We start from the raw sequence: 16508 nt of genomic DNA, 5'->3' as shown, positions 1-16508 counted from the left end.
ATCGTGCCACTGCACTCTAGCCTTTGTGACAGAGTGATATCCTTTCTCTAAAAATAAATCAGTGAATGAATAAATAAAATAAAACAAAACATTGAGTCTTGCTAGAAAGCAACTCGTATACATTCTATTTTGTTGAGGTCACTAGCTTTATATAGGTTTGTTTCACATCTCCTAGACTATGGTCAATAGTATCCTTTTAAAATCAAAGTCTGATTTCCCTATGTGAAATGCTAAATTCTTCATTTTACCATTCAATTGGTTCTGGCAACTGTGGACAATTGTGCAATCCACACCCTTATCAAAACAGAACATTTCTACCACTTGCGGCCTCTCTGAGTCAATCTCTACCTTCTCTCTTGCCCCAGAAGCAACCACTGATTTGATTTCTATCATCATAGGTTAGTTTTGCTTACTCTAGGATTTCACACATGGTATCTTTTTAAAAAAAAAAAAAATTTGTGAGTTATTTTTGCTTATGTACTGACACTTAGTACACTTTGTATATTGATTTTGGATTCAGCCACACTGCCAAATAATTTTGTTAATTTCAGCAATTTATCTGTATATTCTTTGGGAATTTCTATGTTGACGATTGCTTCTTCTGCAAAAATGACCACTGTCTTTCTTTCTTCCTTTCTTCCTTTCCTTTTTTCTTTCTTTCTTTCTCTCTTTCTCTTTCTTTCTTTCTCTTTCTTTCTTTTTCTTTCTCTCTTTCTCTTTCTTTCTTCTTTTCTCCTTCCTTCCCTCCCTCTCTCCCTCCCTCCCCCCCTCTTTCTTTCTTTCTTTCTTTCTTTCTTTCTTTCTTCTTTCTTCTTTCTTCTTTCTTTCCTTTCTTTCTTTCTCTCTTTCTCCCTCTCTTTCTTTCTTTCTTCTTTCTTTCCCTTTTCCTTCTGTCTTGTCTTGCAGTACAGGCTGAGATCTTCAATACAATGTTGAATAGAAATGGTGATAGCAGATTCCCTTGGGTAGTTCTGATTTCAAAGGGAATCTTTTCAACATCTCATTATTAAGTATAGTCTTCCAGTCTAGGTTTTTGGAAGACCTTCTTTATCAGGTTACAGAAGTTCCCTTCCATTTTTACTTTACCAAGAGATTTTTTCTCCCACTTTCTTTTGATCAGGAATGAATATTGAGTTGCTACCGCATCTTTCATGTGTCTCTGTTACGAATTTCTTTTTTTTTTTTTTTTTTTTTGAGACGGAGTCTCGCTCTGTCGCCCAGGCTGGAGTGCAATGGCCAGATCTCGGCTCACTGCAAGCTCCGCCTCCCGGGTTTACGCCATTCTCCTGCCTCAGCCTCCCGAGTAGCTGGGACTGCAGGCACCCACCACCTCGCCCGGCTAGTTTTTTTGTATTTTTTTTTTTTTTAGTAGAGATGGGGTTTCACTGTGTTAGCCAGGATGGTCTCGATCTCCTGACCTTGTGATCCGCCCGTCTCGGCCTCCCAAAGTGCTGGGATTAGAGGCTTGAGCCACCGCGCCTGGCCGCAAATTTCTCTTTTTGACAAAGAGAGAACACGTCTTGGGTCAGAGCCTTGGGCAAGCAACAGAATCTACCTAGAATGTAATAACATTGTTTGAACCATATTTATTCTATAGTTGCTTATTTATTTATTTATTTTGAGACAGGGTCTCATTGTGTTGCCCAGGCTGGAGTGCAGTGGCGTGATCATAGCTCACTGCAGCCTCTACCTCCTGGGCTCCAGTGATGCTCTTGCCTCAGCCTCCCGAGTAGCTGGGACTACTGGCCATCACACCGGGCTAATTTTTGAAATTTTTGTAAAGACAGGGTCTCTCCACGTTGCTCAGGCTGGTCTCAAACCCCTGACCTCAAAGTGATCCTCCCGTCTCGACTTCCCAGAGTGCTGGGATTACAGGTATGAGCCATTACACCCGTCAGACAGTTGCTTCTGTTTGTAGCACATGAGCTTAGTTTTGTAGGAGGATGGAAAGTTCTCTTCTTAAACACACAAGAGTTAAAGTTAATTTAAAGTTCATATTCTGTATGTAATGGGTTACATAGACTGTGGCAGCAATTGAGAAGATGATACATTCTACACATGGAAGTGTGAGAAACAGGGTTACAACAGGTACTAAGTACCAAATCAATTTGCACACACAGCTATGGCATAATGGTTAGGCACAGGCTTGGAAGTCATGCTGCCTGAGTTTGCATCCCAGCTGTGCGTCTCACTTCAGCTTCCTTCTCTGTAAAATGAGGATAATAATATTACTTACCTTGAAGAGTTGTTGGGAGGAGTCCATGTTATCTCTGTAGCATGCTGAAAAATTGAGGGCACGGTGGGTGGAAGCTCATGCTAGCTTCCCCTACACACAAGGGAAAGAGAAAAGGCTGTGGTTAAGAAAGCGGGCTTAGCTGGGAGTTGTGGCTCCTACCTGTAATAATCAACGTTTAGCGAGGCTGAGGCAGGAGGACTGCCTGAGGACCAGCCTGGGCAACATAATGAAACTCTCTGTCTCTACAAAAAATTTTTTTTTTTTTAGACAGAGTCTCGCTCTGCCCCCAGGCTGGAGTGCAGTGGCGCAATCTCGGCTCACTGCAAGCTCCGCCTCCCGGGTTCACGCCATTCTCCTGCCTCAGCCTCTGGAGTAGCTGGGACTATAGGCGTCCACCACCTCGCCCGGCTAGTTTTTTTGTATTTTTAGTAGAGACGGGGTTTCACCGTGTTAGCCAGGATGGTTTCGATCTCCTGACCTCGTGACCCGCCCGTCTCGGCCTCCCAAAGTGCTGGGATTACAGGCTTGAGCCACCGCGCCCGGCCACAAAAACATTTTTAAAATTAGCTGGGTGTGGTGGCACACATCTGTTGTCCTGGCTACTCGGGAGGCTGAGTTGGGTGCATTGCTTGGGCCCAGGAGGTGAAGGATGCAGTGAGCTATGATTGCACCACTGCACTCCAGCCTGGACAGCAGAGTGAGAGCATCTTTCTCTCTCTATCTCTCTCTCTCTCTCTCTGTCACACACACAGAGACACACACACACACACACACACAGAGACACACACACACACAGACACACACACACACACACAGAGACACACACACACACAGAGACACACACACATAGAGAGAGACACACACACACACCAGAGACACACACACACAGAACGTGGGTTCTAGATTCACACCATCTTGGAATTTAATTGCAGCTCCTCCCCTAACTTACTCTTGCTGTTAATCTCAAGCAGAACCCCTACACCAATCTAAGCCTGCTTTCTTGTAGGTAAAATGGACATAGACGGGCGTGGTAGCTCATGCCTGTAATCCCTGCACTTTGGGAGGCTGAGGCAGGTGCATTACTTGAGGTCAGGAGTTCAAGACCAGCCTGGACAACTTGGTGAAACCCCCATCTCTACCAAAAAATACAAAAATCAGCTGGACGTGGTGGCACACACCTGTAGTTCCAGCTACTCAGGAGGCTGAGGTGGGAGAATCGCTTGAACCTGGGAGGCAGAAGTTGCTGAGATGGTGCCACTACCCTCCAGCCTGGGCGACAGAGCAAGACTCCATCTCAAAAAGGCATAAACACTCACAGTGTGGTTATGAGAATGGAGTTAATCTGAATGCCTAACCATGCGTAGTAGGCATCCAAGAAACGCAATTTTTTTTTCTTTTGAGACGGAGTCTCACTCTTGTTGCCCAGGCTGGAGTGCAGGGGTGCTATCTCAGCTCACTGCAACCTCCACTTCCTGGGTTCAAGCCATTTTCCTGCCTCAGCCTCCTGAGTAGCTGGGATTACAGGTGCCCGCCACCACGCCTGGCTATTTTTCTTTTTTTTGGTATTTTAATAGAGATGGGGTTTCACCATGTTGCCCAGGCTGGTTTTGAACTCCTGACCTCAAGTGATCTGCCTGCCTCACCCTTCCAAAGTGCTGGGATTACAGGCATGAGTCGTTGCGCCCAGCCAAAAAAAATTGCAAATATTGTTACATTAGGGGCACAGAGTAGGGGTTGGCAGGTATGTCAGAATCACCTGAGAAGAGTGTTAATATGCATATTCCCAGGCCCCGCCTCCATCCATCCGGTTAACAAACATAGATCAGGGGCCTCCTCCCCACAAGGTACTGTTATAGTTGCTGGGCATTCAAGAAACAGAACGATGGTCCTCCCCTCTTCAAACTGACATTTTATTTGGGTGAGATGAACAATAAACACAAGTGAAGCAAAGCTAAGGGGATAGAAAACGCCAGAGTAGGGGAGTGGGATTTTACAAAATTTTAATTAATTTATATATGTATTTATTTTTTGAGATGGGATCTTGCTGTGTTGCCCAGGCTGGAGTGCAGTGGCACGGTCATGGCTCACTGCAGCCTCCACCTCCCAGGCTCAAACAATCCTCCTCTCGCAGCCTCCCAAGTAGCTGGGACTACAGGTATGCGCCACCATGCCTGGCTAATTTTTAAATATTTTTTGTAGAGATGGGATCTCATTATGTGGCCCCAGGTTGATTTTGAACACCTGGGTTCAAGTGATTATCTCACTTCTGCCTCCCAATGTGCTGGGATTACAGGTGTGCACCACCACACCCAGCTGACTTTTTATTTTTTGTGGAGACAGGGTCTCTGTGTGTTGACCAGGCTGGTCTTGAACTCCTGGGCTCATATCAACCTGGGAGTGTGATTTTAAATAGGGTGGTTAGAGGAGGTCTCATAGAAAATGTGTCCTTTGAGGAAAGGCAAAGAAGTTAGCAAGGAACTTTCTTCTGGATACCAGGGTGTATTTGTTTGCGTGGGTGCCATAACAAAGTACCACAAGCTTGGAGGCTTAAACAGCAGAAATTTATTTTCTCATAATAAATGTCTTGGTCACCTCTCTGTCCTCCTCTCTTCTTCCTCCTCACCCACTCTACCTCCAGCCACATGGGCCTCCTTGCTGTTCCTCCAACATGTTAGGCAAGGTCTTGCCTCAGGACCATTGCATGCGCTGTTCCCTCTTCTTGGAATACAGTTTCTTTTGTGTTATGAGTCAAACTGGGTCCCTCAAAATTTATACATTGAAGTCTTAACTCCTAGTACCTCAGAATGTGGCTGTATTTGGACATAGAGTATTTACAGAGGTAGTTAAGTTAGAATAAGGTTGTCTGCGTGGGCTAATGCACTATGACTGACGTCCTTATAACAAGAGTAAACCAGGGCACAGGCAGGGCAAGACCACGTCACAGTGCAGAGAGAAGGTGGCTGTCTACTAACACGAGCCCTCAGAGGAACCTACAAATATCCAGTCCTAAAAAGTAGAATCAAGCTGGCCAGGCGCGGTGGCTCACACCTGTAATTCCAGCACTTTGGGAGGCCGAGGCGGGTGGATCACCTGAGATCAGGAGTTCAAGACCGGCCCGACCAACATGGTGAAACCTCATCTCTACTAAAAACACAAGAATAAGCTGGGTGTGATAGTGGGCGCCTATCATCCCAGCTACTCAGGAGGCTGAGGCAGGAGAATTGCTGGAACCTGGGAGGCAGAGGTTGCAGTGAGCTGAGATCGCGCCATTGCACTCTAGGCACCCCACCACCACACCCGGCTAGTTTTTTGTATTTTTTTAGTAGAGACGGGGTTTCACGGTGTTAGCCAGGATGGTCTCGATCTCCTGACCTCGTGATCTGCCCATCTCGGCCTCCCAAAGTGCTGGGATTACAGGCTTGAGTCACCGCACCTGGCTCTGCTGTTTCATATCACAGAATGGGACCTGTGCTTTGAAGAAACCAACCCTACCGACACCTTAATCTTGGACTTCTAGTCTCAGAACTGTTCCGGACATTTCCTATGAATAGAATGGTACAATACATGGTATTTTGTGATTTGCTTTTTTCACTGAGCATATTTTTAAGGTTCATCCATGTCATAGTGTGGAACAGTATTTTCTCCTTTTTGTGGCTGAGTAATATTCCATTGTGTGGATTCACCTGTACTGGACATTTCATATAAATAGATGCATACAATATGTGGCTTTGGAAGATGAATTTTAACCAATTCTCCTGATGAGTCTGCTTCAGGACTCTTGGTCCACACTGACTTCATGGAGAGTGTTGGGGGCTATGGGAGAGGCCAAGTCTACAAGCTGCAGGAGGCTGGTGGATGGAAGGCTGGTTAGAATTCTTCCGGATCTGGGGAACTTCAGAGAGTGCTGAACCTGTTGGGACGTTGAATGAGCCAATACTTGGCAAATGCAAGAATATGAAGGTTTCTTTCTTTCTTTTTCTTTTTCCAGGTACTCAAAAGCTGGGGCCGTGTTACATGTGCCCGATCATTTCATTAGTTAATATCTTTTGGTTGCAGGCCATGGCAACCCAATCTAAACTGACTTAAACAAGAAAAAGAATGTTTTGGCTCATGAAATAAAAAAGTTCAGGGATGGCCAGGCATGGTGGCTCCCACCTATAATCTCAGCACTTTAGGAGGCTGAGGCAGGCGGATTCCTCAAGTCCAGGAGTTCAAGACCAGCCTGGGCAATATAGCGAGACCTCGTCTGCACAAAAAATACAGAAATTAGCTCGGTGTTGCGGCACATGCCTGTAGTCCCAGCTACTTGGGAGGTGGAGGCAGGAGGCCTGATTTTTGTTTGTTTGTTTGTTTGTTTGAGACAGGGCTTGCTTTGTTGCCCAGGCTGAAGTGCATCGGTGCCATTATAGCCCACTGCAGGCTCGAATTCCTGGGCTCAGCGATCCACTTATCACAGCCTCCTGTGTAGTTCAGAATGTTTTTGAGGTCATCCACATTGTAGTATGAATCAGTACTTCATTCCTTTTTATGGCTGAATACTACTCCATTGTATGGATATACCACATTTGTTTAACCATTAGTGATTCATTTTACGTTTTGTGAATTTTAACTCGATAAAAAAGTGCAGAGCATAGATCTGGATCAGGCACAGTTTTATCTTTATCAGAAGAGGATGCAGTTTCATGGAAGGGGGTCTGTGCTTTCATTTCCCCTCCACACCAGTCCCCAAGCCAGGTGGCCTGGGGGTCAGTTTCTCCCCTGTCCTTTCATTCTCCCCTACCCTCATTTCTCTGTCTCCTCACAGTTCCTGTGCCTTAAGAACATTAGAACCTTCCTGTCCACCTGCTGTGAGAAGTTCGGCCTCAAGCGGAGTGAGCTCTTCGAAGCCTTTGACCTCTTCGATGTGCAGGATTTTGGCAAGGTGAGCTGCCCACTTGAAACGCAAAGACTGAGTTTCAGTTCATTTCCATTGACGTCTACACTGGGCAAGCTAAGGGCTGTCAGGGGACAGGCAGACAAGCCAGACCAGGCCGTATACAAGGTGCAGATAGCCCTGACTTAGGATATGTGGGACTGAGTTTGAGTCCTCACTCTGACACTTGCTGTATGACCTTAGATACGTGGCTGTGCCTCTCTGAGCCCCTGCTTCTCACCTTAAATATGGGAATATTATCATCCTGCCCTCTCTGAGTGGCTATGAGGATTAAATAGAAAGATAGAGGGCAGGGCGCAGTGGCTCAAGCCTGTAATCCCAGCACTTTGGGAGGCTGAGGTGGGCGGATCACAAGGTCAGGAGATCAAGACCACCCTGGCTAATACAGTTAAACCTTGTTTCTACTAAAAATACAAAAAATTAGCCGGGTGTGGTGGTGGGCACCTGTAGTCCCAGCTACTGGGGAGGCTGAGGCAGGAAAATTGCTTGAACCCAGGAGGCGGAGGTTGCAGACAGCTGAGATCATGCCACTTCCCTCCAGCCTGGGCAACAGAGTGAGACTCCACTTAAAATAAATAAATAAATAAGGAAGAGAGGAGCAAAGGGTGGGGCTCACTTAAGGGAACAATGGTATGGGGAATGGGGAGGTAGAGAAAATCCCGAATTAGGTTCCCAAGAGACGTGGGGTCTAACCTCAGACAGAGCCTTGTAGTTGGAGGCTGTTTTCTGCCATGGGGGTGTACAAGGAGCTCACTGGGTGGCCACTGCCTCGTCACAGGTCATCTACACCCTGTCTGCTCTGTCCTGGACCCCGATTGCCCAGAACAGGGGGATCATGTGAGTAACCACCTGGGCCTTGGGCCATTTAGCCTCAATCCTCTCCCTCCGTGAAGCCCCACTTCTACCCAGCCCCCAGGCCCCTGGCTCACACCCTCTTGACCCCCCCAGGCCCTTCCCCACCGAGGAGGAGAGTATAGGTGACGAAGACATCTACAGTGGCCTGTCCGACCAGATCGAGTGAGTGCTCAGGCCTGTGGCGGTACAGCTCATTTCAGCACCGTCCTGGGGGTGGAGGGTCTGAGGGGACCTGGCCTTGGCCTCCGGGAAATAAGGTCATACCCAGGTGTCTGGGGCACACAACCTTGCCTGGGAGTCTGGGGAGACACAGCCCTGCCCTGGGGTCTTGGAGGGACATGGCCTGCCCTTGGAGTCTGAGGTCCCACCCTGGGAGTCTTGGGGGAACAAAGCCCTGTCCTGCGGTCTGAGGGGACCCTGCTGTGATCTGGGAGAGGTCCGAGGGATCCCTGACCTCACAACCCACAGCGATACGGTGGAAGAGGATGAGGACCTGTATGACTGCGTGGAGAATGAGGAGGCGGAAGGCGACGAGATCTATGAGGACCTCATGCGCTCGGAGCCCGTGTCCATGCCGGTGCGCGAGGCGGAGGGGAGGATCGGGCCTGGGGAGGGCGCGGGCGGGCGGGAGCAGCCCCAGGTGCCCCAACACCGTTCTCTCCCCTCGCTCTCAGCCCAAGATGACAGAGTATGACAAGCGCTGCTGCTGCCTGCGGGAGATTCAGCAGACGGAGGAGAAATACACGGACACGCTGGGCTCCATCCAGCAGGTGGGCGCCTCCCACCCAGCGCCTGCCGGGCGGATGCGCGGGTCCACCTGTCCGGCCGCCTCTGGGCAGCTGAAGCTTTTCCTGCCCCCATCGCTTTTCCTTTCTGTGACTGTCTCCGTCTCTGGATTTCTCTGACTTACATATGTATATATAAATATGAGTCCGACATACATATATATATATATATATATAAAATATAGGATACTCCGCCTGCAGAAGCAGTCAAAAAAACAAAAACAACAAAATAAATACAAAAATAAAAATATATAATTATACATAAATAGAAAATATATAATATATACAAAGTATATATAAAAATATAAACATGTATAAAATATAAATATATGATATTTACAAGATATATATAGTTTTTATATAGAGCTATGTATAAACAATATATACAATATACAATATAAATAATATGTAGATATATTAATATAGGCATATATATTTTTATATACATATATATTTAATATACAAGATAAATAATCCATATGTACACATATATATCTTTGTCTTATATACATATAAATATATATCTTTATCTATCTATCTTTTTTTGGGGGGACAGGGTTTCTCTCTTATTGCCCAGGCTGGAGGGCAATGGCAAGCTCTCGCTTTACTACAATCTCTGTCTACTGGGCTCAAGCGATCCCTCTGCTTCAGCCTCCCGAGTAGCTGGGATTACAGGCATGCACCACCATGCCCGACTAATTTTTGTATTTTTACTAGAGACGAGGTTTTGCCATATTGGCTGGGCTGGTCTCGAACTCTGACCTCAAGTGATCTGCCCACCTCGGCCTCCAAAAGTGCTGGGATTACAGGCATGAGCCACTGTGCCCAGCTTATATGTCTATCTTTTAAAGACATATATCTTTATTTAGATATATATATGAAGTATATATAAGATATATAATATATTTAATATATATATATATATATATATATATATATATTTTGCTATGTTACCCAGGCTGGTCTTAAACTCCTGGCTCAAGCAATCCTCCTGTAATCCAAGCCTTTTGGGAGGCCGCACTGGGTCTCTTTTTCTTGTCTCTCTGTCTCTCTCTTTATCTCTCACTCTGTCTCCTTTTTCCTCTGGGTCTTCTCTTGCTACTTTCTTCCTCAGTGTGTCAGTCTCTCCCTTTGTAGCTCTTTATCCCTGGCTCAGTCTTTTTCTGTATCTTCATCTCTCCATTTCTTTTAAGAATAGCTTTATTGAGATTTCATTAATATACATATAATCCATCCATTTAGAGTATACAATTTAATGGTTTTTGGTATACACACAAGATTATGCAGTCATCACTACTATCTAATTTTGGAACATTTTCATTTGTTTGTTTGTTTGTTTGTTTGTTTTGTTTTGATCTGTTTTGTTTTGAAATGGGATCTCACTCTCCCATCCAGGCTGGAGTGCAGTGGCACGATCATAGTTCACTGCAGCCTCGAACTCCTGGGCTCAAATGATCCTCCTGCCTTAGCCTCCTGAGGAGCTGGGGCTGCAGATGCATGCCACCACATCCTGCTTAATTCTTTAAATTTTTTATAGATATGGAGACTTGCTTTGTTGCCCAGGCTGGTCTCATACTCCTGGCTTCAAGCGATCCTCCTGCCTTGGCCTCCCAAAGTGTTGGGATTACAGGTGTGAGCCACCACTCCTGGCCTTTATTTTAGAACATTTTCATTATCCCCAAAGAAACTCCAAACTCTTTAGCTGTCCCCTCTTAATCTCTTATCTTCCCCCAGTCCATGGCAACCATGAGCTTCCTCCCTGTTTCTGTGGATTGGCCTCTTCTGGACATTTCGTATAAAGGGAATTACATACTATGTGGTTTATACGCATCTGGCTTCTTTCGCTGAGTGTGGTGTTTTCAAGGTTAATCCACACTGTAACCTGTGTCAGAGCTTCATTCCTTTTCATGGCTGAATAATATTCCATTGTACAGATGGACCACATTTTTTTTTTTCTTTTTTGAGACCAGTCTCACTCTGTCACCCAGGCTGGAGTGTAGTGGTGTGATTTCGGCTCACTGCAACCTCTGCCATCCAGGTGCAAGCGATTCTCCTGCCTCAGCCTCCTGAGTAGCTGGGATTACAGGCACCTGCTACCGTGCCCAGCTAATTGTTGTAGTTTTAGTAGAGATGGGGTTTCACCATCTTGGTCAGGCTGGTCTTGAACTCCTGACCTCGTGATCCACCTGCCTCGGCCTCCCAAAGTGCTGGGATTACAGGCATGAGCCACCGCACCTGGCCGGACCACATTTTATACATCCATTCACCCATTGATAAGCATTTTGGTTATTTCTGCTTTTGGGTTATTATGAATAATTTCGCTGTGAACATTCTTGTACAAGTTTTTGTGTGGACACGCTCCCTCTCGTTATCTCCCTCTCTCTGTCTCCTTCCCCTGTCTCTCTGAGACTGGTCTGGAGGAAGGAATCTTGTCTTCCATCATCTTTCTCTCCTTTCCCTGCAGCATTTCATGAAGCCCCTGCAACGGTTCCTGAAACCTCAAGACATTGAGATCATCTTTATCAACATTGAGGTGAGCCAGCCGATCCCCAGCCCTCTTGGATCTGTCTAGTGTGGGCAACCTGCTGCCCCTACCTGTCCCTGGAGTACGGGGGTTGGGAGTTGAACAGCATGGCCCCTTGAGCCCTGGGCTGTGGTCCCAGCCCTCACCGTTCCCTCCGAGTAGGACCTGCTTCGTGTTCATACTCACTTCCTAAAGGAGATGAAGGAAGCCCTGGGCACCCCTGGCGCAGCCAATCTCTACCAGGTCTTCATCAAATACAAGGAGAGGTGAGACTCAGCTGGCCAGACTGAAGCTCTGGGGTCACTCTGCCTTGCCTAGGCTGGACATTCGAGAGACCTTACTCTCAGACACCACTGGACGGGGAGGACTTTGTGCTGTGTGCTCATGGGTGAGGGGCTGCCCATCTCTGGTTCAATTCCCAGCTCTGCTGTGTGGCACTGGGTAGTCACTTAATCTCTCTGTGCTTCTGCTTCCTCATCTGTACATCAGTGGGTCACAGGAATGTGCCTCCTAGGCTGGTGGTGAGGGTGGAATATACGGATGCACACAGGGCCTGGCACATAGTAGGTGCTCAATAAGTATTTGTTAAATGAAGGAACATTGGCCAAGTGCGGTGGCTCACGCCTGTAATCCCAGCACTTTGGAGGCTGAGGCGGGTGGATCATTTGAGGTCAGGGGTTCAAGACCAGGCTGGCCAATATGGTGAAACCCCGTCTGCATCGCCTGCAAATACAACTAAAACAGGACTAAAAATACAAAAAATCAATTAGCCAGGCGTGGTGGCATGCACCTGTAATCCTAGTTACTCAGGAGAATTGCTTGAACCCGGGAGGAGGAGGTTGCAGTGAGTTCAGATCACGCCATTGGACTGCAGCCCGGCAGCAGAGCAAGACTGTCTCAAAAATAAAAAACAGGCCAGGTGTGGTGGCTCACACCTATAAATCCAGCACTTTGGGAGGCCAAGGAGGGCAGATCACTTGAGATCAGGAGTTGGAGATCAGACCGGCCAACATGATGAAACCTCATCTCTACTAAAAATACAAAAATTAGCCAGGCATGGTGGCGGGCACCTGTAATGCCAGCTACTCAGGAGGCTGAGGCAGGAGAATTGCTTGAACCCGGGAGGTGGAGGTTGCAGTGAGCTGAGATCGCACCACTGTGCTCCAGCCTGGGCGACAAGAGTGAAACTCCATCCCAAAAATAAATAAATAATATAAAATAAAATAAAAATAAACAACCATTGGGCAGAGACAATACCAGGTAGTGTGGTGAGATTACCGTAGTGTTAATTGAGATAACGCTACAATAGCCTCGCATGGGAGATGCTATTGTTATTCCCATTTCACAGATGGGGAAACTGAGAGTCAGGTTTCTTCTCCAGCTGGGAAGAGCGAGGCCAAGGCTGACGCCAGTCTCTGCCCGACCTTGATGCCAGCCACCCTTACCTGGTGGCCTGTCCTCTCCCTATAGGTTCCTCATCTATGGCCGCTACTGCAGCCAAGTGGAGTCAGCCAGCAAACACCTGGATCGTGTGGCCGCAGCCCGGGAGGACGTTCAGATGAAGCTGGAGGTGGGGGCCTCTTCCGCTCCTCCCCAGGCCCTGAGGGCAGCAGGGAGGACACTGAATTGCACATGGTCCACTTTCTGCTACAGCCCAGCCAGGGATCCGTCAAAGGACTGGGGAGGGAGGTACTGGCCAGCCAAGTGGAGGAAATGGAGAAGAACAGAAATGGGCCAGCCCCGGGTCTGGGCTGACCCCTGACATCAGGGTGAAGTCCTGACCCTGAACTGAGCTCTGATGCCACACCGAACCCAAGCCCTTGGCTGAGCCCTAGCACTGATGGTACCCCAAGTCTGGGCTGAGCTCCCACTTCTCACTGAACCCCAATTCCAACCAACCCCTGATCCCAGGCTGAACCTGATCTAGAATTGAACTTCAACCTGGATCTGTTTGTCTGGTGGAAACACAGACAGGGTAGGGGTGGTGAGGATGGGGGCTCTGCAGACCTGTCCCTCTCCCCCTCTGCGGCCCCCTTCAGCAGGCAGAATACTGGACCTCTATCCCAGGCAGCATTTGCCACATTCCAGTGGGGTTTTTTTGTGTTTTTTTTGTTTGTTTGTTTGTTTTTTTTTGAGACAGGGTCTCATTCTGTCCCCCAAGCTGGAGTGCAGTGGCATGATCATAGCTTACCGCAGCCTCGAACTCCTGGACTCAAGCAATCCTCCCAGCTCCTACCTCGGCCTCCTGAGTAGCTGGGACTACAGATGCATGCCACCATTCCTGGCTAATTTTTGTGTTTTTTGTAGAGACGGGATTTCACCATGTTGTCCAGGGTGATCTCGAACTCCAGGGCTCAAGCAATTCACCCACCTCAGCCTCTCAAAGAGCTAGGATTACAGGCGTGAGCAGTTGTACCCAGCCTCTTCCCATTGTTTTGTTTGTTTGTTTGTTTGTTTGTTTTTTGAGATGGAGTCTCCCTCTATTACCCAGGTTTGAGTGCAGTGGTGCAATCTCAGCTCACTGCAATCTCTGCCTCCTGGGTTCAAGCAGTTCTCTTGCCTCAGTCTCCTGAGTAGCTGGGATTACAGGAGTCCACCACCACACCAGCCTTTTTTTTTTTCCAGCAGAGACGGGGTTTACCCATGTTGCCGGCTGGTCTTGAACTACTGACCTCAAGTGATCCTCCCGCCTCGGCCTCCCAAAGTTCCTTCCAGTGGTTCTTTTTTTTTTTTTTTTTTTTTTTTTTTTTTTTGAGACGGAGTCTTGCTCTGTCACCCAGGCTGGAGTGCAGTGGCGCGATCTCGGCTCACTGCAAGCTCCGCCTCCCGGGTTTACGCCATTCTCCTGCCTCAGCCTCCCGAGTAGCTGGGACTACAGGCGCCCGCCATCTCGCCCGGCTAGTTTTTTTTTTTTTTTGTATTTTTTAGTAGAGACGGGGTTTCACCGTGTAGACCAGGATGGTCTCGATCTCCTGACCTCGTGATCCACCCGTCTCGGCCTCCCAAAGTGCTGGGATTACAGGCTTGAGCCACCGCGCCCGGCCCTTCCAGTGGTTCTTAAGCTGCCCCCACCTCATGGAGTCCTTTCCCTGTTTCCTTGGGGGCAGATATGATGCTTTGGCCTCTAGAGAAATCCCCACAGCTCTGGGGTAGAGTGCTGCCCACGTATTTATTCAGATCTATCTGCACCCACCCTGCAACTGGCTCTTTCTGGGACCTGCCTCAGTTTCCCCATTGTTCTCTGATTCACCAGGAATGTTCTCAGCGAGCCAACAACGGGAGGTTCACCTTGCGGGACCTACTGATGGTGCCTATGCAGCGAGTTCTCAAATATCACCTTCTCCTCCAGGTGCCGGGCACATCCCTGAGGCGTGGGCTCCACGTATCTACTCTCCTGTGTCTATAAAAGTGGGGACGGGGTTGGCTTCTGGGAGTTGGGTCTCTAGGACACTCGGGGATGGGTCACTGGGGTCATGTCTCAGCCTCCAGGGCCACCAGTACGAGGGAGGAGCTGGTGAGCTAGCATTGTTTGGAAGGCCCTCCCCCCAGGGAGAAGGGGAGGGGCCAGGTGACGTCTGACGTCTTGGTTCTCGCAGGAGCTGGTGAAACACACGCAGGAGGCGATGGAGAAGGAGAACCTGCGGCTGGCCCTGGATGCCATGAGGGTAAGTGGGTGTGGGGTGATGGTCACTCACCTGCTGCAGACACCCTCCTGGTGGAGGCTGATCCTCTAGCTGCGGTTAGGTAGGAGCCTGGGTCGGCTGTTGGGGGGCCAGGTTCACCCCGTCCCTTCCCCAGGACCTGGCTCAATGCGTGAACGAGGTCAAGCGAGACAACGAGACACTGCGGCAAATCACCAATTTCCAGCTCTCCATTGAGAACCTGGTGAGGTGGTGAAGCCGGGTGGGCCAGGGGTGTGGCCACGTGGGGAGGGTGTCTGGCTCCTTTCTTGGGAGACCCTTGCTAGACCCCCTGCCTGCTGCATAGGACCAGTCTCTGGCTCACTATGGCCGGCCCAAGATCGACGGGGAGCTCAAGATCACCTCCGTGGAACGGCGCTCCAAGATGGACAGGTGGGTGGAGTCAACATGGATCTGGGATGGAGCCTGGGCAAAGGGGTGGGGCCAGGCTCCTAGATGGGCAGGTGGATGGAGTCAACATGGATATGGGATGGAGCCTGGGCAAAGGGGTGGGGCCAGGCTCCTAGATGGGCAGGTGGATGGAGTCAACATGGATCTGGGATGGAGCCTGGGCAAAGGGGTGGGGCCAGGCTCCTAGATGGGCAGGTGGATGGAGTCAACATAGATCTGGGTGGAGCCTGGGCAGGGGCGGGGCCAGGCTTCTAGATGGGTAGGTGGGTGGAGTCAACATAGATCTGGGGCAGAGCCTGGGCGGGGGCGCAGCCAGGCTTCTAGATGGGCAGATGGGAGGAGTCAACACAGATCTGGGTGGAGCCTGGGCAGGGGTGGGGCCAGGCTCCTAGATGGGCAGGTGCGTGGAGTCAACACAGATCTGGATGGAGCCTGGGTAGGAATAGGGCCAGGTTTCTAGATGGGTGGTTGGGTGGAGTCAACACAGATCTGGGGAAGAGCCTGGATAGGGGCGTGACCAGACTCCTAGATGGACAGGTGGGTGGAGTCAACACAGATCTTGTGGGGAGCCTGGGTAGGGGTGGGGCCAGTTCCTATGTAGACTTGCAGGTGGAATTAAGATGAATTTGGGTAGGGACCTGAGCGGGGGTGAGACAAGATTTCTAGACGGACAGGTGGTAGATCCATCCAGACAAGGCAGTGGAGCCTTGATGGACAGGCAGGACGGAGCCAGCGAGGAATATGGGTGGAGCCAAGACTGACAGGCAGTAGGGCCAACGTGGATCACGTGGGTGAGATCAGGATGGACAGGTGGGCATGATCAAGTTGGCCAAGGAGGAGGAGAAGGTCAGGGTGGGACCAGGATGTGGAGGAACTGGCCAGAGAGCTGATGGGGACAGTTGGGAAGAGCCAGACAGGAATGCCTTATCCATCCTTCCAGGTATGCCTTCCTGCTCGACAAAGCTCTGCTCATCTGTAAGCGCCGGGGAGACTCCTATGACCTCAAGGACTTTGTGAACCTGCACAGCTTCCAGATTCGGGATGACTCTTCAGGAGACCGAGACAACAAGAAGGTGGGGCTTTG

General features: G+C 49.0%; 1 protein-coding gene across 1 annotated transcript in view; it reads left to right on the top strand.

Annotated features, from left to right (window-relative positions):
- Positions 1 to 16508, top strand: part of VAV1 (vav guanine nucleotide exchange factor 1) — an 81970-nt gene that overhangs the window by 38432 nt on the left and 27030 nt on the right. The window contains exons 2-14 of the mRNA XM_033200263.1: positions 7041 to 7157; positions 7948 to 8006; positions 8118 to 8186; positions 8493 to 8601; positions 8699 to 8794; positions 11274 to 11342; positions 11496 to 11599; positions 12804 to 12903; positions 14587 to 14682; positions 14930 to 14998; positions 15132 to 15218; positions 15321 to 15406; positions 16365 to 16497. Coding sequence (XP_033056154.1) covers positions 7041 to 7157; positions 7948 to 8006; positions 8118 to 8186; positions 8493 to 8601; positions 8699 to 8794; positions 11274 to 11342; positions 11496 to 11599; positions 12804 to 12903; positions 14587 to 14682; positions 14930 to 14998; positions 15132 to 15218; positions 15321 to 15406; positions 16365 to 16497 — 1194 coding nt within the window. The remainder of the gene's footprint in view (positions 1 to 7040; positions 7158 to 7947; positions 8007 to 8117; positions 8187 to 8492; positions 8602 to 8698; positions 8795 to 11273; positions 11343 to 11495; positions 11600 to 12803; positions 12904 to 14586; positions 14683 to 14929; positions 14999 to 15131; positions 15219 to 15320; positions 15407 to 16364; positions 16498 to 16508) is intronic.

Source organism: Trachypithecus francoisi, unplaced genomic scaffold, assembly GCF_009764315.1.
Source record: "Trachypithecus francoisi isolate TF-2019V2 unplaced genomic scaffold, Tfra_2.0 Lachesis_group5, whole genome shotgun sequence".
In the NCBI taxonomy this organism is placed as follows: Eukaryota; Metazoa; Chordata; class Mammalia; order Primates; family Cercopithecidae; genus Trachypithecus; species Trachypithecus francoisi.
The sequence above is the reverse complement of the archived record's forward strand: the minus strand, read 5'-3'. Positions and strand labels throughout refer to the sequence as shown.